This window comes from Marmota monax, unplaced genomic scaffold (assembly GCF_021218885.2).
Source record: "Marmota monax isolate L192 unplaced genomic scaffold, Marmota_monax_Labrador192_F-V1.1 WCK01_AAM20220418_F8-fsc00164, whole genome shotgun sequence".
Classification (NCBI taxonomy): domain Eukaryota; kingdom Metazoa; phylum Chordata; class Mammalia; order Rodentia; family Sciuridae; genus Marmota; species Marmota monax.
Genome location: NW_026693313.1, coordinates 2,380,376 through 2,408,366, shown reverse-complemented (window position 1 = coordinate 2,408,366; position 27,991 = coordinate 2,380,376). Strand labels below are relative to the sequence as shown.

General features: G+C 41.1%; 1 protein-coding gene across 7 annotated transcripts in view; it reads right to left on the bottom strand.

Annotated features, from left to right (window-relative positions):
- Arid1b (AT-rich interaction domain 1B) overlaps nt 1-27,991 on the bottom strand; it is a 412,777-nt gene that overhangs the window by 360,878 nt on the left and 23,908 nt on the right. For all 7 annotated transcript variants that reach the window (XM_046456608.1, XM_046456610.1, XM_046456613.1 and 4 more), the window contains exon 2: nt 7,302-7,496. In XM_046456608.1, the coding sequence (XP_046312564.1) occupies nt 7,302-7,496 (195 nt within the window). The remainder of the gene's footprint in view (nt 1-7,301; nt 7,497-27,991) is intronic.

The following is a 27,991-nucleotide window of genomic DNA, read 5'->3' as shown; positions in this document are numbered from 1 at the left end:
TTAAACTTTAAGGAACAAATAAAACTTAGCATATCTACAAATCTTTAAAAAAATATATTTTCTTGGTACAAAACTCCAACTACAGGGAACTTTGGCATCAAAGCTAGTGGCATCTGTTATCTTCTTGGAAGCAGAAATGTGAGGTGTAAATGTGTTTTGTTTGTAAACCTTAAATACCTTCCTGTTCACTGATGAACAACGGAAGAAACCAAGACAAAATGTGGCCAACAAAAGGCTATTGTTTATACAAATGTGCCATCATCGGAAAGGACTCCAAACATTTCAGGTGCACAGGCAAAACTGTTTGGCTCCAAGTCTCTCAGTAGACAGCAGAGATTCCTGAAAATGCTGTAAATAACATAGCTAATGAAATCTCACAGCATTTCGCTATTTTAATGGTCAAAATAATCACCTTCATTTCATTTGTATACACCTGAAATATATTTAATTACACAAGAATGCCACCATCATAGGAACACTGTGTTTTATATACACGAGTATGAGCACATGTGCACATAGACACAGGTGGGTATCTCAGTGAATACAGAAACTATCAAAAAATTAAGAGTCTGAAAGGAAAACAGATACTTAGCACTCCTCCTCCTCCCCCCAGGCCAAGCCAGTCTTCCTTCTCATCCTGTGACACTCCATCCTATTCCCTCAAAACAGGAGGGCTAAGCTCTTGTTTTAGATGAAACCAAAATTTAGTCCTGACTACTGGCTTCATGTTTATGATTCAGAAATTGAGTCTAAAACAGACATTTCATGCCAAAATACTGATATTTTTAGGTCTAACTGGACTTTCCTCTCTCCAATCACCCTTACTTTTCAGAGATATTGTTCTCAAAACATGATTTGAATTACATTCAAAAGAAAACCACTTTTCCCAGAATAGACCAAAAACATAAAATACCACAGGTGAGAATCCTAGAAATTGTTCAGGCACCTTAATAACCCCAAAGAAAACATTTATTTTAGCCAAACAATTGTGATGTTCGTCTCCTTTTTAGAAATATCCGCTGCCAAAACAAACATTTGCATTGGAAGAAGTGTTTTGGCTGTGAAGATGGTACCAAATAAAATGCTTATGTTCTGAAATAAATATTTCACTCAAAAATCAGCAAAGACAGGCGTGGTAGCACACACCTGTAGCACACACCCAGCAACTCAAGAGGCTTAAGCAGGAGGATCGCAGGTTCAAAGCCAGCCTTAGCAACTTAATGAAGTGCTAAGCAACTTAGCAAGAACCTGTCTCAAAATTGAAAAGGGCTGGGGATGTGCCTCAGGTTGAGTGCCCCTGGGTTCAATCCCTGGTGCCAAGGGAAAAAAAAAAAAAAAAACATACACACACAGCAAAGATACAACCAAAGGGTACAGAAGAAAAGTTACAGACACACACTAGAATACCTACTGCTTTTAAAAGTCCTCTTCAAAATATGAATGGTCAAAAAATACAAGGAAAAAAATGTTAAATATCTCTAGCAATTAAGAGAAATGCAATTAAAACTACAGTGAGATTCCATCTCACTCCAGTCAGAATGGCAATTATCAAGAATACAAGTAAGGGGCTGGGGATGTGGCTCAAGCGGTAGCGCACTCGCCTGGAACGCGTGCGGCCGGGGTTCGATCCTCAGCACCACATACAAACAAAGATGTTGTGTCCGCCGATAACTAAAAAATAAATATTAAAATTCTCTCTCTCCCCCCCTCTCTCTTTTAAAAAAAAAAAAAAAGAAGAAGAATACAAGTAACAAAAAAATGTTGGTGAGGATATGGGAGGAAAGGTATGCTTATACATTGCTGGTGGGACTGCAAACTGGTGCAACCATTATGGAAAGCAGTATGGAGATTCCTCAGAAAACTTGGAATGGAACCACCATATGATCCACTTATCCCACTCCTTAGTCTACACCCAAAGGATTTAAAATCAGAATACTAGAGTGGTGCAGCCACATCAATGTTTATAGCAGCTTAATTCATAAGAGCCAAGCTATGGAACCAAACTAGGTGGCCTTCAACAAATGAATAAAGAAAATGTGGTATATATACACATATATATGGAATATTACTCGGCCATAAGTAAAAATGAAATCACGGCATTTGCTGGTAAGTGGACAGATGGGAGAATATCATGCTAAATGAAATAAGCCAGTTCCAAAAAAAACCCAAAGACTGACATTCTCTCTGATACCTGGATGCTAACTGACAACAAGGGAGTTCAATCCCTGGTGCCAAGAAAAAAAAAACACACACACACACACAGCAAAGACACAGCCAAAGGGTACAGAAGAAAAATTACAGACACACACTAGAATACCTACTGCTTTTAAAAGTCCTCTGGGGAGGGGAAGAAGAGAAGTCCACTGGATTAGACAAAGGGAAGGGAGGAAGAGGGAATGGAGAGGACAGTAGAATTCATCAGACATGACTTTCCTAGCCTTGTATTTGAATACACAACCAGGGTAACTCCACATCGTGTATAACCAAAAGAATAGGATCCTAATTAGAATAAGCTATACTCCATATAGGTGCAACATGCCAACATACATTCTACTGTCATGTATATCTAAAAAGAACAAATACAATAAAATAAATTTTTTTAAAGTACTCTTCAAAAGAACTTGTTTTTAATTCAGTTTTTACTTTAACTTAAAGTACTAAGTTCAGATGAGTCAGCATAAAAAAAATAACATCTACTTAATTTTGTCACTTTCAACAATGACCATATTCCATGTTTTGTTGTAAAGGTCTTCACAATACAGATTGTTTTACAAACTAAAAATGTCAGTTTCCTGTGATGAACCACCCATGAACTTACGTGTCTGGTTTTGATTTCTTTCACTTTCCCCATTTTATAATTCCAACAGGCACCGTACTATCAGACCTCAACAACAAGGTAAGAGCAGTGAAAAACGCCAACCCCAAACTCAAGACCTCAAGGAAGAGCTCAGACTGCACCACTGAAACCAGTTGGGGACACACACACACACACCCCTTCTATAGCCTACTTTTCCTGAGTGTTATTTTACATAAAATTCTTCTTTGCAAGTTGGTAAGGGTCTATGTACAGTACACATTTATGATCACAGATGACAAGAAAAATGAAAAAAGCACTTGTTTATCCATATCCCTGTCAGTAAAGACTACCTCTATGTCTATAAATTAAAAACTCAAAAGAGTCAAATTCCAGCAACTTTAAGGATTAAACATCTGTGTAGCTATGCACTAGATGAAGTCAACCAATGTGCTTCTGCTAACCATCCCCAGGTTTGAATTCCGGGAGCCTGGAGGCAGAACATTCTCCACAGAGGCATAGAAAATTCATTTCCCCTCTCAACTCAATAAAAACCCAAGTAGACTAGTTTTTAGGGAACCGTGCAAGACTAATCTGTTTAGGCATGTATTTGCCTGATGAGAGAGAGAAACAGCAAGTAAAAGACCACAAATCTAGTTCCAGTTAATACAGACTAAAACAATATACTATTATCACGTCATGCTTCAACGACCCAGGCATGAGTTTATTTCAAAAATAAAATTATCACCATATAAATCAAAATTCACCAAGTTAATACTAAAATCAAACACTCGGCGGCCAGTTCTTCCTGACCCTCAGAGACAAAAAATAAACAGAGATCAAATCCATGCTAAATTTCACAAAACCGCTGCAGTTTTTTTTTTTTCCAACAGAATACTTATTTAAAATTCCTATCACAGGAATGGAATGCCAGCCAGGAATCAAACTGTGACCCCTGAGCCAAAGAAAACTTACCACTCAGCTGGTAAGTGGGCAACTCAATTTACAAACTTGAATTCCTGCATTTTAATCCTTTGCAAAAATATATGAGCAATATTAAATGAGCTGGATTCAGCTCATTAGAGGTTCACAAACCAAACACAGAAAGCTTTGGAAGGCATCCAAAGCAAAGTCATGCCTAGGTGGTGATGTCCACTCGATAAATATTCAATGTCATAATTATCGTCCAACTCTTTCCCTCAAGAACATTAGTAGCCATAACTACAATAATGCTCATCCAATTATATTAATCCTTGGAGAAGAAGGATAGAACCAGCAGCCAATCAGTGATAGGACCTTGTCTGTGGACACATTCATAACTTCCAAAATTTACAAACAGCAACTCCATTGAATTCCTCAAAGAACACAGGCTAAAACTAACAAAATTAAATGCGAGTGAGTTCTCTAATAACCTTTGCTCAACCTTGCTCATTAATTTCTTCCCATTTCAAATCTACTAAGGTCACGTGGATTTGGACTTGCTATTATAAAAGCTGTATGTCTTCTTTAAAATATTGCACACATTCAAAAATGTATACCCAGTTTAGTCTTTTAAATTTCAAAACAAAATATTGTGTTTCAGAACTATTATAACTACATGAAAGGGTGAAAAAGCAGCACAGATTATTTAGATCCTAGATTAAGATCAATTCAATCTGAAAGCTGGGCATTACTGCACCAGGATAGTTTCTTATCAGATCCACTATTTTCCTTTCGTTATCAGAAAGATCTGAGTAATTCTTTCTGGTCAGCAGAGTAAAATACCTGATATAAAACCTCAATTAAAATTAAGATTTGTTGTAAAGGTATTCATAATATGGATCTTTCTACAAACTAAAAAATTCATGCTTTCCCATTATAAACCACTTTTGGACTTAGCTCTCTCATTTTGCTTTTTTTTTTTTTTTTAAAGAGAGAGAGAGAATTTTTTAATATTTACTTTTTAGTTTTCGGTGGACACAACATCTTTGTATGAGGTGCTGAGGATCGAACCCGGGCCCCATGCATGCCAGGCGAGCGCACTACAGCTTGAGCCACATCCCCAGCCCTCTCATTTTGCTTTTTATTTACTCATTTATTTTCACTTTACCACTTAGCTGAATCCTCCTCCCTTTTTTTCTTTTGTTTTCTTTTTTTTTAAGAGGGGATGGTGGTTGTGGCTCAGTGGTAGAGCGCTTGCCTCGAATGTGTGAGGCACTGGTTTGATTCCCAGCACCACATATAAATAAAAAATAAAGGTCCATCAACAATAAAATGAATAAAATTTTTTTTAAAAAAGGACAGGGTCTCACTAAGTTGCTAAAGCTGGGCCTCAAACTTGCAATCCTCCTGCCTCAACCTCCCAAGTTGCTAGACTACAGGGGTACACCACCACAACTGGCTCATTTTGCTTTCCTTCTCTTTCCCATTTTATAATTCCAGATCAACTATTTGCTGAAATACTAGGATAATCGTCATCAATTTGCCCCTTCAAATAAATCTAAAAGTTGTTTGATTATTAAAATATAAAAGTCAGAATTGTTAAATGAAACCAAGAAGCTAAGACAAATGAGACTGCTCTATGTATCTGTGTAGGTCCTCTATGTTTGGAAATAATAAAAAGAAATTTCCTAATAATCATGCTTCACACACTCCATTTGTGTGACTCTGACTGTAATTCTGCAAACTAAGCCAAGGTCTCAAACTTCTAAAAAGGACTTTGAAAACAACTTTCCAAGGCCACATCAGGGGAAGTGGTGGAAAAAGAAGGCACAGACTCAAGAGGGACAGGGCAGTAGGCACTGTCTGGCAGCCCTGCCACTCCTCACAACCCTCCGCCTCTTCCCCACCCCTCCCCAGCCACCCCAGTGGCCAGAGGCTACACAGAACTGTCAATCCCAGTACAAACAGCTGTTGGCTTCTTCCCCTCACAAAAAGGCAAAGTAGCTCTAAATTAAAACAGGAGTTGGGGGGCTGCAGAGACACGGAAACCCAATCACTTTTCACATTTACAAATTACCTCCCTCTCACAATTAGCAAGCACAACTAAGGACTTTGATTCTAAGAAACAAAATATTGCTGAAAGAAAGTAATAATGTCGAGAAAATTAAGAGTACAGTTCAGTATGCAACTGAATTGACAGTCAGCATTCCCAGTAACTGATTTTTAATAACTGCCGAGTGAAATCTTCAAACAATAACTACAGGTTGTTTAAGAAATCAACAGCTAGGACTCCAGAGACTCAGCTCCTTTTATCTTCCTCCATAAAGATAAAGAGGAAAGACACTACTCAGCCTTAAAGGGAAGGCTGGGAGGCAACTTACTGGTGAACTTTTAGTATCCAGCCCTGGACCACTTGAAGTCTGAGACACCTTCCTCCACACCCACTTTAGAGAGAAAACTAGTTCGGTCCAGCCTTTCTCCCCCTGCCCCCAGCAGATTTTTGATCAAATACAGGGAAGCATGTCCTGAGAGGAAGGGTGTCAAGCCCTGGAATGGGTTCCAGGCAGCCTCCTGGAATGCCCCAATCTGGACAGCAAACCCCCAAGGGTATCAGCCTCCCCACTCCCTGGGGGCACCGGGCACAGCACAGCAATTTGGAAATACCCCTTTCTGGGGTTCCTAGAAACTAAATACCCTGACAAGTTTGAATCTAATTTAGTCTTTTCCCAATTTCATGCTCCTCGGACCAACATAATAAGGAGTATCAGAGAGGCTGGAGGTTTAGATTGCCAGGTGACTGGTCATTTATCTTAACTTCATTTGATTCTGGAGAAAAATGCAAAAATTAGATCTTTTGCTGTAAAACTCATTAAGATCTAAGACAACAGATCAAATCCTCATATGAAATACAGAAACCTTTTTTAAAAGTTATACAGGAAATGCTTTATTAATAAAAAAAATTAAGCTGGCAATATCTTCATGGACAAGACCTTTTGAATTTCTTGAAAGGTCACCAGAAGGAAATCTGTTCACAGCTCTGAATTTGACACAGTCTGACCTCAGAAATGTAAGAACGCCAAGTTTACTTTATAGAGCTCAGATCTATATAATTTTCTGAAAAATTATGATGCAGTCCACCTTTCAAATACAATCAGCACTACTGGCCTTCTACAAAACCGGGATTTTTGTCTACTTTGTTGTATAAAGTTCAACATTACAAGAACTTGATTTTAAAGGTCAAGATAAATTAATGATTTTTACTGTTTCATCAAGAATGATAACTAAAAGAGCAGGGAGCTGTGGCGCACTCCTGTAACCCCAGCAGTTGGGGAGGCTGAGGCAGGAGGATAGTGAATTCAAAGCAAGCATCGGCAATGGTGAGGTACTAAGCAACTCAGCGAGAGTCAGTCTAAATAAAATGCAAAATAGGGCTGGGGATGTGGCTCAGTGCCCCTAAGTTCAATCCCTGGTACCAAAAAAAAAAAAAAAATCAATGAAATGCCCCCTAATTCTCTTAACACCAATCTCAGGTTGACAACTAAAGACAGAGCAAAAGAGAGAGGCAGGGAGAAAAACCAGCACCCACCTGCTGCTGTGGGTACTGCAGGGCTCCCAGGGCCCCTGGGGCCCGGCCCTGCATGCCAAGGGGGTACCGCTGTGCGCCGGGAGGACCGTAGGAGCCTCCTGGGTACGGGCTGCTCTGCTGCGCCTGGGAATGAGGGTTGCTGCTCATCCCATACAACTGGGGCCTCTTCATCACCATTGGATCCATTGGACTCCCCTGTGAAGAATAAGCAGAGAATAAAGGTTATTCATTTACTGTTTATCACAAATGCAGAAGGTTTTGTTGTGTATTTAACACATGTGTTTAAAACACTACTGTCCTAATTTTTTAAATTTTGAAAATATTTTTAAAAATGACCTGACAGAAATGCAGAAGAACATTAAGAAAACATCCTGAGGGCTAATAATCGCACCCCCCTCCCAACTTTTAGGAAAGTGTTAACAATTAAGAGTGATCAGGAGTAAATAATACAATTTAAGATTTTTACATCCTAAGCATCTAAAATTCTATTGTGCACATAGAAAATGAACATAACAGCTAACCCCACTCGGCTCCTTTTAACTTACTAGTAGTAAGCGCAAAGGATAAGATGATTTAGCAACACTTTAGGACTTCAAAGTGTCCTTACAACAAGGATATTTTTTAGACCTGAGCCTGCTGGTCCTGATGAAGCATTAGTGCATCAAGAGTGTTCATTAAAAAGTGAAAGGTCAGATTTTAGATAATACAAAATGTCTAGGATAAAATTTTTCAAAGATCACCAGTAGTTGCAGACTATGAGTCATAAGCCACCTTCCCTGTTCAAGCAAGCATCTTACCAAACATAATCAGCTCAAAACTAGATTCCAGATTTTATTTTTGGTCTGGTGAGTCAGTCCTAGCCTCAGGGCCAAGGCCATCAGGGAGGGTCAGGAGTCAGGCTCAGCAGAGCTTTCTCGCCCAGGGCACAGGCAGGGCTGAGCAGCGCAGGGAATCCCTGGCCCAGGGCTACGAAGGCCAGCCGCCAGCTGCACAGACTCTTCCATCCAAGATCTGACACAGATCCATACACAACTCTAAGGACATGGGGACTCTCAGGAAGGCTTGTCCATTTCCCAGTTGAATGGGAATAACAGGTTCAAGGTGGGGAGGCGCAGCACCAGCACCAGCACCGGCTCAGGGACACCAACTGCCTGGAGAAAATGCAAGCAGTCGGAGTCCAAGCAAAGCATGAAAGTCAGAAGAAGTGGAAGGACACAGAAGCCAGAAAAAGGGTGAGCTTTACAAGCCACTCAGATCACCTCTTCTGAATGAACCACAGAGTGCCTTCCCAGAGCACCAGCATTTCCTGTGGGAAGTGGCTGACAGCAGCTCAAAGGGCCTCGCTGGGCTGGGAGGCTGTGGGCCTGACCTGGCAGCTATGAAGAGGACAGGACTAGGACTGGGGAGTGGCAAGGTATCATCTGGTGGGGTGTAGGGAGTGGAAGCCAACTCCGCTTACACATGAAAACTGAGGCTCCAGTGGGAAATCCTGATGAAAACACACAAGTTTGCAGCTTGGGGACCTAAAAAATAAGTTGGGAGGGGCTGGGGCTGGGCTCAGCAGTAGCACACCTGCCTGGCACGTGTGAGGCTCTGGGTTCAATTCTCAGCACCACATAGAAATAAATAAATAAAATAAAGGTCTATCAATAACTAAGAATATTACAAAGAAAATATGTAGGGGAAATCAGCAGGGGTTTTCTCTTTTATTTACAATTATTTCTCCAGGGCAAAGTCAAAAGGTGCACTTGGCACAGAGTAAATGCTTAATAAATACTGGATGAATTAACATCATGAAGCAAGCAAAACCCATTAACTTTATCCAGGAAGACTACGAGAAAAGAAAACAATGGGTAGAGAAATTCATCTTAGAGAACATCACTAATTAGGTAAAAGGGAGGAAAATGAGCCCATAGAGGGAAAAAGAATGGTGAGGAAATGTAGTCAGATTCCAGACAGTGGAGTCACGGGAGAAAGGGCAGTCACACGTGGCAACAAAACACGCTCGTCAATGCACACCTGGGGTCCACTAAGGTAAAGTTATAAAAGCTTTCCCTACTTGACCACAGATACTTGGGGAGCTCAGCAAGGGCATTCTCAATGCAGAGATGAGAACAGAAACTGGAGGTATAAAGAGGGGGGCCCCCCCCGCAGTGAGACCCCACACCCAAGCCAGGAAGCTATGAACTGCCCATTCTGCCCCATTCACTCCTTGCCCCAAGAGGGTGTGTGGCCATTTTCCACTCCTGCATCTTGGTCACCGCTGTTCATTTTAAGGACATGACTGTGTGTACTGACTTCAATGATTTTATCAGTGACCATGCTCACTGTGCCAGACACTGGAGGCAGAAACACAAATGGCTTGGGTGGCTGCCTGGGCAACTACCCTGGCTTTTGCTGAAGGAGAGGGGCTTAGACCCTGAGGGAGGGAGAGACCTCCCTGGAGGCAGGCTGCCAAAGGTGCAGCTCACAGGCTCTGCAGGACACACCTGAGCTTGACCTTGAGGGAGGCAGAGGAAGGGTCAGAAGTGACCCACCCAAGTGGACCACGTGAAAGTACACAGGGGCAACGGGTGAGTTGTCCTAGGCCCCACCTCCTCCAAAGAAAAGTTCTGCTCCAAATTCACAATGTCAGCAGCCAAGGAAAGGTCTGTACTTTTAAAATGACGTGGAGGGCAGTGTGTGGTTCTGCTCCAGTGACACTGACTGTTGGCCTCTGATCAGACCCACACGCTGACCTCCCCACGTAACTCCAGAATCCAGGACCCAGAGTTCTCGAAAGATTTTTTAGATTAGAATAGATGCCTGAGAAAAGCAAATCTAATATCCTCCAGATTTTCTTTCAAAAGATGAGACAAAGCTTTTTATGGAGGTGTGAAGCCCAAGACTGAGCTGGTGATTTCAAAACCAGCCTGGGGTATGCGTGGCCTACCAGGAGGCTGAGAGAATTAACATTCCAGGCCCGATGTCCACCACAGGGCCCTGCAGCAGCCCTATCTCCACGTTCAATCTGCAGAGCCCAAAGCAGAGGAAAGGTCTACTATTTCACTTTAAGTAGTGCCAGACCAAACTGACTTAATTAAAGCAGAAATTTTAAGTAGAAAAATGACTGGAATGTCTATATTTTAAGGCTATAGGCAACAGGGCAGCAAATTCATCTTATCAGTGACTAAAACTGTATTGTAATCTCTGTCTCATCTTTGCCAGCAGTTTTCCCAGTCCTGCTTAAAATTCAGTTAATTTGCGCTGTCAAACTGTTAGCTTAACCTGAGATTCCTGAAAATCAAAAGCATGAAATACAGATTATCAATACCTCTCAAAAGGCTTGAAAACAGATACTCCTATACTGCAAATTCTTTCATTTTAACCTTCTCTTATGTTCTATTATTAAATATTTACCCATAATCCACATTCATCCCAATGCATATTCTTACTATTTTTAACATTAAATATGTAGAACTGCAATATCTCGACCCCCCCCCCACTTTTCACTACTAGCTCTTTAAAACACCAAAAAACAAATCAAATCTAAGCCTTTTCCAGAAATTCAAATGCAAGTTGTTCTTCATATTCACATTTAAACTGAAACAATTTTATATTTTTTATCATCTCTCCTCCTATCGATATATTTTCAGAGGATGACCACTGCATTTCTCATGGAAAATCTATGCTATATCAGATATATCACCCACATTAAGAATGGTCCTAGCCAGACACAAGTGCACGCCTATAATCCCAGCTACTCAAGAGGCTGAGACAAGAGAATCCCAAGTTCAAACCAGCTCCGTGAGCAACTTAGTGAGACTCTGTATCAAAATAAAAAGGCCTAAGTGTGTTAGCTCAGTGGTGGAGCACCCCTAAGCTCAGACCTCAAATATCTATCTAAACAGGTTATTCCCAACATGCATTCCCCAACTGCTGCAGTCTGCATTTAAATTTCGTGAAGACAAGAGTTTTGAAGGCCACAGGATACAACACCATTTTCGAAGAGCTCTTGGCCCGAATAGTCTGGTTTTAGTTACTCAGCTTCTACTGCAATCTGATTTTTCCCCCCTTTTAAATATTTTTTTAGTTGTCAGTGGACATTTATTTTATTTATTTATATGGGGTGCTGAGAATCGAACCCAGTGCCTCACACATGCCAGGCAAGCACACTGCCACTGAGCCACCACCTCAGCCCCCTAATTTCATTTCCTGATGAGGCCTTCTGGTAATTCCTCTATATTCAAATGAGCTTTTGGACACACATACACTTCCTGGCCTGTGTCTCCTTTTGGTGCTAAGTTGTTCCAAGAGCCTCAAGTTTCCAACCAAGGAAGAAGTGCAATGCACATTTTAAAAAACATACTTGTGTACAGATTCTAAGCAGACAGGGTAGATTGTTAAATGGGCTCTCAGGGGCAAATCTGGGAATCCAGTTACCTTTTTAAGATTATCCAAGTTAAGCCGGACAAAGTGACACAAAACCTGTAATCCCAGCACCTAGGGAGGCTAAGGCAGAAGGATTCCTAGTTCAAAGCCAGCCTCAGCAACTTAACAAGGCCCTAAGCAACTCAGCAAGACCCTGTGTCAAAATAAAATATTTTAAAATGCCTGGGGATATGGCTCAGTGGTTAAGTACCTCTGGGTTCAATTCCCATACAAAAAAAAAAAGGAAAGATTATCCAAATTAAAGGACAATTTACTTACATACTTCTAATATACTTCAGATACACTTTACACTTTTTATAGTCTTTCAATATCATTCTTTTAGAGTCAAGTTATCTATATAACCATGTTGTTCCTAAACAGTGAATTAAGAAGAGTTTATTAAAAATTCCCTTAAGATTTTCTCAGCCCTATTCCTTAAACTACAAATTGAAGAGAGGCTTTGCAAAACTCCACAGAAAGAAGAACTACCACATCTTGTTCTGCAGTTTTATCTGCACATCTGGATTAAACTAGAGCTCACAGAAAGAAACCCCTCTTCCTTTGAATCTCTGGGGAAACGCTCCTTGACTGGGAACTAAAGGAAACTTTCGAAGCAATACTCCATTATCTAGAAAACAGGCAAAAATAGCCTCACCTGGTGAGAGTAAATGAGTACTAGAACCAACAGGTATAAAACAGTGTCAAACTCTTTCCAACGACAACTACTGATGAGCCTCGACACCTTGTTCCCACTGTGGCACCCCTGCTCCAGCGGGCAGGAGCTCCTCACTCGGGCACAAGTCACCGACGTGCTCTGAAGCTGGTGGACTCACAGCCTCGTATCACCACTTACTACCACTCTGTGACCTTGAATAAGAAACCTGTTTCTCGGTTTTCTTATTCACAAATGGGAAGAAACAATGTCTACCCTCACAATTATGCTGAACATCAAATTAATTAGAACTTAGTACGTAGGACCTCAGAGTTGAAAAGATCTAACATGGATCTGGAAGCCCGCAGTCATCTATTATGTGTTCAGAGAAGAAAAACCGAAAGGACGAGACTATGCAATAGTCACAGAAGTTGGGAACAAGCTGTACCAACAGAGTGGGGTATGTAGAGACATGAAGAAGTAAGGCATATTTTTTCAATTGTGACGCACACAATTACACTTAATGTGAAAACTTTGCTGAAAATGATCAGGGCTGCCACAATGACTTGTAAATAGCTGTCATATTGGGAAGCAAAGTTGACTTTTCCATGATGATATCTAAATTCAGCTCTAAAAAGCCTTCTTCCCCTAAGCATGCTACAAACACAACTCTGGCTTCCGGCAGCAGGGGAAGAGGCTGTGACCAGCTGTCTTTGTCCAGCACTTGTCTTCCTCTCCTGCACCCAGCCACCCTCTGAGGGCCTGATGGGCCCACTCCTGCCATCCTGTCCCACCAGCAACCTTCACAACCTATGTGCCCCTTCACTGCACCCCAGCAGCACTCCTGTTGATGGCACACCTGCCAGGGATCTCCCAGATGCCACCATGTGACAGCCTTCTAAGTTGCTTCATTTGTTATTTCACTCCTGTATCATTTTTCCATTTTTCATGTGCCACTTCTAACCTCCCAACGTCATTTGAAACCAAATTACAAGTGTCCAGATTTTACACTTCTTTACATCTAGCGCAAATGACCGGGATCATTTGTTTACTCAGAACTGCTTGGGCATGCTGACTGACCACACCAACGTTCTCAAAAATAAAAATCCAACATCACTTACCAGCTAGACCTTGCGGGCTATACATACATGTGGCAGACACACGGATAGCTGGTCACTCTTGATCAAGTTCTTCTAATGGCTTTAAGTGCATTTATCAAAAATGAGAAGGACGCCAAGGTTCTCTGCTTTCGTTTTTTTAAGGAGCACCTGGTCCTCTTCAAGCCACAAAATACCAACGTTCTCAGCTACCACAGAGACAATGACCAGTGACTCTCATGCAGGCTGACACAAGGGCGGCTGTGAATGACAGAACCCGGGGGGTTCACATCTGATCATCAAACAGGGACCAAAAAAAAAAAAAAAAAAATGTACAGCCCTGCATCTGAAACTGTCTGGTTTTATTTACACTCACGACAATAGCACCTGTTTACTAAGATGGACTAGATACCAGACCTTCCGACCTGGCATCAATATACTCTTTCTTTTGTCAACACAGGACTATCTGCCATGTTCTCCAATGGTCCAGGAGGAACTGAAAAGCAGTGTCCCAAGATAACACAGAAAACAGGAAAAAGCGTTATACTGTTGGCTCTTCAAAAAACCATCAAATTATTGGTGCCCCCTAACCATGATGCCGTTAGCAATGTTGAAGGAGAGGTCAATAAAGACCCCAAAATACTCATGTACTTAGAGGACCACTCTCAATTTTTTTGGTCTTAGTTTTGGTTTGCACTTAAGGTAAGATATTGAGAATATATATATTTGAGGAACTGTGAATGACAGTTGAAGGAAAAGGGCATGAGAAGAGAATCTTTTGTTTCAGGGAGGCATTTAGGCAATTTTTAATTTTTCAACTTTGAAATGAACATGTTTTGATGTTAATTTTAAATAAATTAGTTTTTCACATATATGTACTCATTAAAAAAGTCAGAAGCAGAAGACACACAACATTCTTTCCCAGCTACTTTTTAAATTTTTTCTGAGCCTAAAATAAAATACTATTGGATTCTTATTTTTTAGTATTCATATTATTCATAAAATATTGTGATAACCTATGCATAAAGTAACTTTCATAAACTACCAACTAACAGTCTGAGACTATCAACTGTGGGTCTTAAGTCTCAGGGATATGCTAAAAATAAATTGCATCCATGTTTGGATGTTCAAACTTTTATCAGTTTGATCCCCCATCTCTAGAAACTCATCCAAAGATCCTGATTTTCATTATCAAATAATGACAGTATCACCAATTTCCAAAGCACAAAGTACATTCTTTCATGATCATAATTCTTAAGACATCCTTCTTAAGAATTCAGCAATGGAACAGAACCTTAGAACTCAAAAGAACCTCACTGGTCCATACCTGAAGTATGCAAGAGTCCCCCAGTAGTGTCCACAACTTCAACGCCATGGATTCTCTCCTTCTCTCTACCTGAGTCATTTGTACCCACGAGCTTTATTTTGGTTCTCTGGGAAATCATATGAAACATGTACAGCTATTTCCTTTTTCCAAGAGAAATATGACCATCCTTACTGCTCTTCACACCAAAGCTTTATGGTGAGGTTCTTGGTTCCTTTCTTCTAGAACCTACTTTGGTACTCACGCAGCCTAAGATCTTTGCGTTCTCTAGCCAGCCCATACCACCTCAGTTGTGTCAGAACCCACCTTCCCTGCATCTCACATCAGACAGTTGGGTTGTTGACCCTAGTGCAGAAGTTTGTCTTTATCTCTGCTGCTTTTCCTTTTGCTTATTTCTGGTCACTGTTTCTATCCTGATGCATTATTTATTTTTAAGATCCTCATTCTGAGATCTAACATAATAACTGCATATTCCTAGCTTGACATCAATCACCAATGAGATCAGGATACCATTTTATTCAAGTCTCCATCCATGCACGTGACTGATACAAAAACTCTTAAGAGGTATGTAGGAAAAAAAGGGCCTTGGGCTGATCCTGAGACTCATTCACAAAGACCAACCTAAATCCCAGAATCTGCATCTCAGGGAAGACCCTCATCAGAAAGCTTCCCACCAGACCCGGCACCCCTCCCACCCCTGCCCTTCTTGTACACAAGCACAAGGACCACCACGTCTGCCTCCCAGCAGCAACTCCTGCCCATTCCACACTCCTGCACCTTCTCTAACACACAAAATAAACAATCCAAGAAGGTTCTAAAACAGAATAGAGGCAAAGCATAAGAGAAAAGACACAGGACTGAGAGTTAAATAAACCTGGATATAAATCCTGCCTATGCCATTTATTAGCTAGGTAATTCTGGACTCATGATTTAATACAGTCATATTCACCTTGGAGTGAATTGGGGGTTAAATGAAATACCATAGAATTTTTCAATAATAAGAACTTTCTAGACCTCTTTTCTTTTCCTCTTCAAGTATTAGTGAACTGAAATCCAACCAAAATCAATAATTTAACCTATTTATTTTCTTGTCTCCCCAGCAGATTTTCACTTAAAGGTGAGAGGGTTGTCCTATTCATCTCTGCACCCCTAGCACTTAGTACAACGCCCATTACAACACTAATTAAACGATTAATGTTGAAGAGAGAAGGCAACAGCTTCCTCAATACAGCATGGCCAGTTAAACAGCTGGACTTTACCTAGAATGGAGGCTTTCTTAATGACCAGTAGGGACAAGAGACAAGGGTCTAACACTGCAGACAAACCTTCACCTTCCACAAATTCACCTAGGCCATTACTTCCACTATCTCCCCGTGCCTGCGTCTCCCAAGTGTCTCCCTCGACTGGTGTCTCTGAGGCCTAGAGCTCCACACCCAACCGCCACCTGACATTCCTACTTGGACGCCCACAGGCCACTCCACCTGTCTGTGACCCAAGTGAAAGTACCCTGTCCAGTTCCAACTCCCTTCTCTCCTCCCACATCAACCCCCTGGACCCCCATTTCTCCATCTACAAGGTTCCCCTCAGAAAGCCCTAGCAGTGCTCTTCACAGCGCTAACCACATTCTGCAATGGTATTTGTTTGGTGAGACTACTGCCAACTCTCCTGTGACCTAGACCACCCTACAGGAACATGAATGGTGTGTGGGAAAAATAAATACCAACCCTCCTACCTTTGCACCCAGGTACCGCAGAGTAAGTCCAGAAAGTGAGACCACTGTGGTTCCCCAGTGTTTGCCTGATTTTTATAAACTGACAAAAATCTATTATTAATTTAAATCCCCCAAAGCTCAGCAGCTTGTAAGTCAATTCAAAGAGTAAAATACTATCTGGCTAAACTATACTTTTAAATTTAGTTTAGCAAATGTAATAATTTTATGAATAAATGAGAGTGCATATATATTGTTTACTTAAAGAGTAAATTAGATCTAAAAGGAGTGTCAGAATAGCAGTAGAAAATATTTCCATTTTCTCTCAAATTTGTTATTCCTGTCACCCAAAAAATTATAAAGCTTTTATCACAGCATTACCATTCTCTTACATTTAAACCTCTAAGCATGCCACATTGTTCATATTCCTGTGTCATTGCTGACAGTCTCAAAGCAAGCTCTTACTTAAAAAAGAAGAATGACATGGTGCATTTCCACATAAATACAGGCTTAAATCAAGAAGGGAAGATTTGTGTGCATGTGTCCTATTCCAGCCCCACCACTTGTTGCTGTGTGGGGCTGAGGAAAGCCACCAGTGAACTCATCCGCACACTAAGAACATCATCACTCTTGGCAGGAACTTCTTACACAAGTGGAGATACTACATACCACTACTTGGCCCTTAATAGACTTTTTTTTTTTTTTAATATTTATTCTTAAGTTTTAGGTGGACCCAATATCTTTATTTTACATTTATGTTGTGCTGAGAATTGAACCCAGTGCCTTGTGCATGCTAGGCGAGCACTCTACCACTAAGCCACAACCCTAGTCCCCTTAATAGACTTTTAATAAGGACAGGTTTTTAAGTACCATGATTAGTAAGGGGGGGGGTTATAATTCCAGAATAGTCAACATGAGGTATAGAAACCCTCTAGTCTTCCACCAGTGCGCAGAAGATGGACACTGCCAATCAGTCCTAGCATTCATTTCTGAGTCCCCAGTGAAGCTGCAGGCAGCCACTATCAGTTACCACACTTTACAGACAAGAACCCAACTTGCCATCTGGTACAATTAAAAAAAGCATTACATTTGTCATCAGAGAGGTCTGGGTTCATCTCTCTCTGATGCTCTTGACTCACCATGAAATGCTAGGTAAATTATTCAAGACCCCTAAGCCTCAGTTTCCTCATCTGTCAAGAGAAAACAATACCTCCTTCAGAGGCAAGGAGAGGCACTGGAAAGACATTAAGTGTAAGTTGCATGGAAAAACAATTCTAATCTTTCTCAAACTATTATTTTTTTTCTTTTTCTTTTCGTTTTTATAGTACTGTGGTATGCAACCATTTCACCACTGAGTTACATCCTAGCCCTCTTTTATTAAATTTTAAAATTAACAACTTTAAAACTATATTGCAGAAAATACCAATAAAAAATATGAAAATTACCAATCGCCTTTTCTATCTGTGGACAAAAACTATATGCCATGCTGACACACAGGCCTTAGTTTAAAAGTGCTTTTTCAGAGTATCTACTTTATCAGGAAAGTGAACTCTAATTTTAATTGGATGTTCACAGAAAAAAAAAAGTTAACATAACTAATTCATTATCAAATCTTACATTCTAAAAAAGGAAAACTACATGCTAAAATGATACTGAAGGAAAGACTATCGCCATAAAAGCCAGGTGTTATGGCGGAGGTGTGGCGGTACACCTGTGTAATCCCAGCAGCTTTGGAGGTTGAGGCAGGAGGATGGAGAATTCAAAGCCAGCCTCAGCAATTTTGCAATGCCCTAAGCAATCTGATGAGACCCTATCTCTAAATAAAAGATACAAAAAAGGTCTGGGGAATGTGGCTCAGTAGTTAAGTGCCTCTGGGTTCAATATGCGGTAACACACACACACACACACACACACACACACACTGCTATATAGACACTATTTAGACCAATGGACAAAATCAGAACACAGAACGTTAAGTCCAAGTATTGTACCAAAGTTAAATTTCCTGACACTGATGACTGCACTGAGGTACACAGAAACACACCTGTCCCCAGGAATTACACTTTCAAGTATTTAGGAATAAAGGCATGCAACAGACTCTCAAAACTTTTGAGAAAATACATTATTGATGAACAGAAAAGTTATAAAATTATGTGGTAAAAACAACGTATCAGAGTAAAAGGCATACGAGATTTCTCTGTGCTAGCCTTATAATTTTCCTATAAATTTAAAATTATTTCAAAATCCAAAATTAAAAAAATGGGAAAAAGGGAAAGACAATGGTAACTGAGAGCCAAAATAACTAATACGGCTCACTTCTGCAAGGGATCCATAACAACTGGGCAGTACCACTGGTGCCCTAGAGGTTTAAACCTAAGGGGGGTTGAGAGGGAGGGAGAAAACAAGGGGGAAGAAATATGGACAACTGACAAAGTCCGAAACTCCAAAAGAGGGCATTCAGATAGAAAAAAGAAGAAGGGGGGCGGGTTGCCTTTCCTAAAAGCACTAAACTTGGTAAAATATATATTAAAAATGTATTTCTTAAAGTTCTCTTTTTAAAAGTTTTCAAGTGTAAACTACTAAGGTAGATTGATACCTGTTCCCACAAGCAAACTGTTTTAGAAGAGTCACCATATGTTTTTTTTGGTTTATGGTTTTTTACTATGCTTTTGAAAGATCTCAAACCAGCCCTTAAAGTTATGTGCCCTCTTTTAACCCAGAACTTTCCCTTATTTGTTTTATATGCTTCAAGAAATGCTTCGGTGCAGGCCACCTTCCCTGCTGAACCGGCTCCTCCCCTTCAGTACAGACAGGGTGAAACTCCACCCGGCCTCTGGGGGCAGGGGCCGCCTGACAGGCTCCTTGTTAAAGGAAAGCAATCACCCACACGAAAACACGTCTGGGATTTTTAAAAGTTCAAATCAAAGAGGGAACTACCCTAAAGGTGTAGCTGACACAATCTCAGCCAGAGGAAGTAGAAGATTCTTAGATTAAGTCGGAGACTGTCAACTCATTAGCAGTGTAAGTGCTTGCTACATAGTTGGAAGGCAGTGCCAAGGACAAGGGGGCTAGCCCGGGGCGACTCTGCTGCTCCATGTAGAGGGCCATACAAGCTCTGGGGTAGCGAGTAGGTCCACACAGCCGGAGTCAGGACTGCTACCCGTCCACTGCTTACTGTGCGACCTTGAGCAGATTCCTACAGTTCTCGGAACTTCGGCTTCCTCTCTTGAAGAGTTAGCAGGATAATAGTGTAGCAAGTTAACAGTACCTCCTAGAACCTAGTTCTAAGTGTAAGTTAACACAAGTGTGTACCAAACACCCAGCACAACGGCAGGCCCAGCAGATGCTCAAGCAACCAAGTGATACAAACCTGTAATACTGAGCAGTTTCTTTCCTCTGAGCCTCGAAACTCCTCAGATGTGAGGGGGGACTGGAGAGATGAGCTGAGCCGAACTCCCAACAGCCCCTGTTGCTGTTCTAACATTCTGTAATTCTAGAATCATTCCTCCTCCCTGCCAGATCTTCCATCTACTGTGGTATCAAAAGGAATGTGAGAGATTTCTCAGCCAGGCACAGGGGCACACACCTGTAATCCCTACTGCTCCAGAGACTGAGGCAGGAGGATCCAGACTCAGAAGACCGTGTCTGAAAACAAAAAATAAGGCTGGGGTATCAGTTGGTGGTAGAACGCCCCTGGGTTCAATCCCTAAGTACCGCAAAAAGAGAGATTTCTTCTTTTTGCCTTGTTCTTTGACCACAAATCTTACCAATAAACTACCTCAAAGAATCAAAACCCAGAAGAACAAATTCAAATAAGGTTTGCCTTAGACGACACATCTGCCACCTGTCAGTCTCAGCCACCATGCACACCTCCAGGCCTTTTGTCCTAGGACTTGCCCATCCCCAAGTGCAGAAGGTCAGGCCCAGAGGCCCTCTGGCTGCCCAGGACACTGGGTAGCTCTTCCAAACCGCACAAACCATCCTGCCTCCCAGGGTACAGCTCTCTCATTTATAAGATGTTAAATATTTACCACAACCAAGTGCAACTCTGTTTATCCATCTCCCATCAGCCAGCAAGCTGGCTCTTCATGCTAAGTCTCCTCTCAACCCCAGCTCAGACACAATTAGTGTTGCCATTATTTATTTAACAAAAAATAAAAACAAATAAAAGAAACCCAAGTGTAAGCCATCCTCTTCTAAACAATACTGTACTACCTTCCTAGAGGTGGCAATTAGAAATAAGGACAGAAATGGAACCTGATCCAAGGTCTGGCTTTTGATGGGCACTTAATAAATGTTTGGTGTATGAATGTTAGAAAGACATCCAGTTGTGTCTCCTATTTCAAGTGTGACTTCTGGCTTCGAATTATAATGCTCCAAACATAAGCATTTCTATTTCCATGCCATAATGTCACTCCTCCTAATTTCTTAAGACATTTTCCAAGCTGTGTTGATTACTGTTATTGTAATTAAGAATGGGACTATAAGATTCGTAACACATGTTACCATAAACACATGTTACCATAATAAAAAGTCTAAATCATCCTATGTAGGGGGTTGGGGGGGTGCTGTTTTAACTTGATTTAACTGAACCCTGTCTGGGCAACTCTTTTTTAAGCAGAACACATAACAACATGAACCAGAAAGATACAAAAATGTAATGATGCCGTCCGTCTCACTTCGGACCAGGTCTAGACAATCACCTAGACTCGCTCAGACAGCTTACCTGTGGGTCCCTGTGTACAGCTAGGTAGTGCAGCCACAAGGTATGCTGGTCATATAGCCTTAGCACTTATGGCAAATTATTAATCAAGTCCCACCTGAAACAATTTGTTAAATTGATTTTAATCACTGGGCCTCTCATGTGAAGCTTTGTATAATCAGCATTTCATTTACAAAATTAATTGCCTGATTGATTCTCGGGAGGCAGTTGCTGTCATTACCCCGCTGTCATAACTTCTGAGTAGGTGTCACAACATGAAATTCTGACAGTATGAAGAGCACTGCTATTTTAAAAATGGGTGAGGGGAAAAAAGGATAAAGGAGGAAAACCAAAGAAGTCGCACTGCCCCTTCACCTGAGAGCTGCAAGCTCAGGTGATGCCCCTCTGCCAAGTGAACCAACAACATCGACTGTAGGGTTCAGGTCACTTGGGTTTTAACTATCTTAAAATAATACCTAGATGTAAAATACAGATTTACCACTAGAGTTAAATTCTGACCTATGTTACAAAACATACACCTTGCTCCAGCCATATCAAGCTAAAGCTCAGCACTAGCTCCACCTGGCACACTGCCAAGCACTTCAACTGCCCACTCTTCCTTCCTTTCACTTTCTAGTTTAAAAAAAAAAAAGTCTAGAAACTTTAGGAATTTACGACTAAAATAACAAAATATATCCATTTTAAGCATGTGGGCATATATTCATTCATATTCCAAAAATATTTAAATTATTGTTAGATACATACACTCTGAGTATTTAATTTCTTGCTCACTATCTAAAAGTCCTACTGATAATTGATGAGTCTTTACCTAAAAACCTTGCCTCAAAACCAATTAACAGAGATCAGGATATAAAAGATTTTTTTCACATAAAATAAAATGATAATCGAGAACAGAACAAGGTAAGGACTTTTTTAAGTTATTGAGAATCTCATTCTCCCAAAGTGAGACCATATGACCTATATAATCATATTTCAAATACACCCAGGTAAGCCCTACACTAGGCAAAGATCCTATTTTTCTTTACTATTAATTTGCCTTTTCAAAAAGAATGTCCAATTCTTCAAAAACACTTAAATCTTGAGGTTCCCCTCTTGCCCCTCAAGCTCACAGGTGCATTTCCCACATCCACAGCTTTCCATAAAAGTAGGGTTGACCACACCAAGCCAAACTGTTTTCAAAGGCTTACAATAACTTCCAGAGAACAGAGGGGGCTGATTTAAAACAATCCCCATTTGATGCAATCCAGTTCCAAATAGGTCCTCTTTTAAATGGGTCACTCTGAACTGAAGAGGCTTCCTCTGGAGACTAAATGTACTTTACCTTCCTTTCAGCACACTGAATTTTGATTCCTATGAACATCCTCAGAATTCCTTTAAAAAGAAAGATCACCTTACAAATTCACTCTATTATCTTGTAACCAATGGTACTTTTATTTGATGGCCTGGTAAAAGAACTAATTGGCAGATTACACCCGCCCCAACATTGCAGGCTAGCAGGATACCTCTACCGTGAATGAACATTCAGGCACACTCGGGCCTGCACAGCCCGTGGGTGGGGTTGGCAGGCAGGCCCAACTCTGGGCCACATGCTCCTCCCTTTCAAGAAAGTGCTGTTTCCCGAAGTTCACCAGGCACAGATAAAGTGAAGTCTACACAAGGCTTGGAGCTTGGAGAAAGATGCACCATGAGCGCATATCTACGGTTACTTCTTGGGCTGCACACACTGATGGTTCAGAACAGGGCTCACAAAGTCAAACAGTATCAACAATCCTGGGGCCACCATACAATATCATAGAATGAAGTTTTCCCCAGGTCTGACTGAGGCTCTTTTAGGAAGGCATCTGTAATGGCCATTAATTTCCTCTCCAAGCCACTCCATTAATATCCCTTGACATGAGCAAAATGCGACCAGACTGTTCTACCAGCTATGAATTGAACCGTGCCCATTCCACACTCAATCCAAAGGTTGAAGCCCTAACTCCCAAATGTGACTGAATTTGGAGTTAGGTTCTATAAAGAGGTAATAAAGGTTAAATAAGGTCATGGGGGTGGACCCAATCAGACAGGACTGATGTCCCCATGAAAAGAAAAATCAGATCAGCCAAAAGGCTGAGGCAAGAGCATCTTAAATTCGAGGCCAGTCTCAGCAACTCAGAGTGGCCCTCAGCAAGACCCTGTCTTAAAACAAAAACTAAAAAGGGCTGTAGATGTAACTCTGTGGTAGAGCACCCTGAGTTCATTCCCCAGTATCAAAATTTTTTAAAAAGTATAGACAAATATACACTCGTGTTCCCTCCCCTCCCCCCCACACGAACAAGACGGCCATGTCCAACAGAAAGATGGCGACCACCTCCAACTCAAGAAAAGAGGCCCCAAGTGAAAGCCACCTTGCTGGCACCTTGATCTGACTGCTGGATTCCAGAACTTTGAGAAATAAAATTTCTCTTGTTCAAACTATTCAGTCAGTGGTATTCTGTTATGACAACATGAGCAGACTAACACAAACCACTGCTGTTTCTATTAATGTGTAACACACAACACGTAGCTGGCAGAATTCTAAGATGGTTCCCTGGGGTTCATCATGTCTGTTACAGTTTTGTGTTATCTCCTCTTCTTGACTCGCACCGACCTAAGAAAACAGAGCAAAGATAAAGAAACTTTGCCAATGTAAGCAAAGTTCCTAACCAGTTGACTCCGAGTTGCTCAAAACAGTGTCCTGGATGGGCCTGACCTAATCAGGTGAGCTCTTTAGCAGACAGGGCTTTTCAAAGGTTAGTGACACTCAAGTGACAGAGACTCCCTCCTATGAGGCACTAAAGAAGGAAGTCACTGAGAAGTCTGCCAACTGTCTGCAGGAGCCTTCCCTTGTTTAGAGGAGAATGCAGCCCAGCTGGTCCCTCGACCGCAGCCTTGTGAGACCCTGGACAGAGGACACAGATAAGTTGTGCCTGGGGTCCTGACCCACAGAAACTGAGACAACAAAGTGTGTTCTTTTAAGCCATTAAATCTGTTATGCAGCAAAAGGAAACTGATCCACAAGTTAGTAAAAGTCATCTGCATTCCTCACAGCTGCCCCTGGCTCCCACATCCAGCCAAGTGCTGCTTGGAGCCTCCTCCAGGCATGACCTGTTGCTGCTACTGCTGCTGCTGGTGTTGGCGTTCGGGTAGTCCACTGGCCAGAAGCTGATAAGGGTTTCTTCACCTTCCCCAGCTCCGGGGGAACTCTTACTCACTCTGCTTGTCCTTCAGACCGCAGCTGGAGGACCCTCTGCCCTCGGGGGAACTCTTACTCACTCTGCTTGTCCTTCAGACCGCAGCTGGAGGACCCTCTGCCCTGTCCAGCTTGTCTGAAGACCACCGGACAGAACAGGATCTCTCTCTTGTGTTGTCTTACAGACCTTCAGGGAAACCTCAATTGCAGCCTTTAGGAGCCCCGGTGGCAGATTTCTGTTCATTAGTCTCATGGACATCAGAGAGTGAGCTAAGCAGCAAGAGCGAATCTAAGAGTTACACCAACCAAGTAATTCTATATAATGCAACAGGGACCAAGGAAAGCAGCCTCACTCTGTGACGGGGACCAGGAGACAGAATCCAACTCTAGCTCCTACAGCAGAATGACCAGACGGAGGTGTCTTCCTCAACATCTCCAGCCCTCCTAGGTTTTCTCCTCTAGAAAACAAGATGGGCTGCGAGGGTCCTCAGCAAATGAAAGATAATACCATGTACTTGCCATACCAGAAATTAGCACCATATATTTCATTTTAATAGGAAAATTAAAATATGCTGTGAAAGGTAAACCTAAATTCTAACTCAAAAAGCCACAGAAATAAAAGCAACATTACCAATATAGGAAATTCTTAAAAACTGAAAAGAAGGGGCTCAAAACTAACTACTGCTATTTAGAAGTGCGTATCTATGTGTCACATTTCACCTGTAAGCAGGAGGTCAGAGCCACCGTCCCCGCCAGTCTTGGCCACACCCTGCAAACCCATTCCTTGTCTATGTGCCGCACAGGTTTCCTGAATAACTGTGTCAATTCCCAAGTTTAGGGCTACACCACTTTGCTTTTTTCATGCTACCTGACCACATAACAAAGTGCCCATCTCCAAAAAAACTGGCTTTCCCAGTATGCTAACCTTAATTTGGAAGACCATGTCACAGCTATTGACAGCTCCATTATCTAGCTGGCCTCTACCCAAGAGAGTTGAAAAAGATATTTTGAAAACATTTTTGAACGAACCAACAAACTCAAGGGAAAAGGGACTCCTCTCACCCTTTTTTATGTGAGAACTGAAAATTTTTAAATGCTTTTGACAAGGTCACACAGATCTATCCATACATCTAAGAGTTACATCAACCAAGTAATTCTACATAATGCAACTGATTTGCTATATCATTTTACAATTCTGATTAGGTTTCTCTAAAATCCTGTTTATTAAATTGCTTCCTTTAAGCATGCACAGTTACTAATTTGTTTCCAACTAAATCAGGTATCATATGAAAAGATTATATTGCAACAGTGAAAGAGCACTCCAGGGATTACGCTTCATCTAGATCTTGAAATTAAAATGGGTCTAAAATTTCACAACTGTAAAACTTCTTTTAAAAAAGAAAGACAACAATTTATGCACAGGTTTCTGGATCAATAAAATGTCAATATTCCATTATAACATCCTGTGTACAGAATGACTGTGTCTTTCACAGAGCACACGGCACGAAGGCTGGAGATTCCATGTGGTCATCACGTGCGGCCCGCTTTGTAACCAGCAGACCAGCTGTGGCATGACAGCGTGCCACAGTCCTCAGAGCTCAGAGAGTCTTCTGGTGCCAGCTCCAAACCACAGATGCAGCAACATAAAGGGGCCAAAAATTAGGCACCTGATACTATATAAAGCGAGGTTATTGGTGCTTTACTTTTAAATAATTAACAGCAAATCAACTGAGTAAAACAGATACAATGAATAAATGCCTCTAAAAGTGGTATTTCAGATTTGCTGAGCCATGTTATTTTGACTAATTCAGAGTCACTCAGATAAAGCAAACTCATATGCACAGAATTTAAGATATTTTTCCCCAAAGCTCAATGAAATTAAAAAACCCTTAACACTGTTTTTAATCAAGAAATTTAGTACTTCTAAAAATATTTGGTAATTAAAAACTTTTTTTCTTACATCAAGCAAAAACAAGGAAAGGATAGTCCCTTATATTTTAAAACCAGTAAACAGAGAATTTACAATTAATATATAAGTCTTTATTAACAAACTAACCAGATAATGTTCTTATTTTCAATTTGCACATATAGGATACAGATTACAAAGAGGTCTTTAAGGAGAGCCAGTATACTTAATATATCTTTAAAATTTCAACTGAAAATTTAAAATGTGCAAGTAGAAACAGAACGAAAATAAATAAATAAAAACAAAGGTGTGATTCCAAGGAAATCCATGGCATGGCACGTGGACCATATAACACTAACTGTTCTGGTTTGTGGTCAACTTAAACTTGGGCCACACTTGCAAAAGCACCACATGATGGACACCAAGCAGGCAACAGAGGTGCCTTTCTTCAAGAGAGATTATGTACAAAGTTAGAGCTCCCATGTGACAAGGACATCTACTTAGTACTGTATATATAAAGGAAGGGGAACTGAAGCCATCTGCTGTCCACAGCATACCACCGCACACCCTCTTCCCTGCTCTCCCCAATTTCTAAAGCTAACCAGATACAATGAAAATAACTTGAGGGGGAAAAAAACCAGCTGATGCCTTCTAAATAGGAAATGCACTCATCTTCTCTCAATTACTTTTGAAATTTCAATTACTGAATTCAATTACTTTGAAATGTCTGCCTTTGCCTCTGCTTTGGGACACAACAGGGTGAAGGCATCACCGGTCACACAGCTTAACCACAAGAGCCTGCATTTCTGTAGCCCATTCTGGGTAAGAAACTTGGTTGTGGACAGCACTCAAGGATGCGGGAGGCCCAGGACTGCACCAGAGGCTGTCAAAAAAAAGACATCACACAGTGCTCTGTCCTGAAGATCCTGCGCTGATCGTCCAGGCAAGTTCTGTTGTCAACTGCCTCAGAAGGTGACATTCCAAAATGACTCAATGGTTCACAGGAGAAATGACCTTATGGTTTTTCATTGTTCGGAGACTGCTTAGACCAATAAGAACCTCTCCTCCCCCCACACTCAAAATCACCCAAAGGGAAAAAGCAGAAGCACTGTGATATGCCTCGGAGAGGCTGCAGGGGCCAGAGAAGAACACCTGTAGCAGGCTGTCACATAGCAGTACATGTGTATGTGTGACTGTGTATGTTCACATGCAGTATTTTAAAATGAAAAGTCAACTAGAAAAAAAGTATACTTAATGTTCCAGAAAGCAGAAGCAGTAAAAGAGATTGTAAACTTGTTTTTGCAAGTGTTGAATCTTTTATAATGAAACTATTCAAATACTATGGTTTTGTAATTAAAAAAAAAAAAGAATAAAACTCAAAACTTCAGGGAATAATAAGAAGTAACTGACAGAGTGCCTAAAACATGAATAACCTCAATTAAACGGCAAGCAGTAAAAAGTAAGATGAAAGACACTCTCTGTACGGAAAATCAAGAAGACTGTTTAAGATGTACAAGTTTCTTGTTTATGAATCTGTAAAATCAGACAATCTGCTTTCCTCCCTCTGGACCCCAGGTCCTTCATCCCAGGGATCTAAAATCCTCCCAAAGTGCTACTTATAATCCCTGAGAATAGAGAGCTGTGTAAACAAAGACTCCT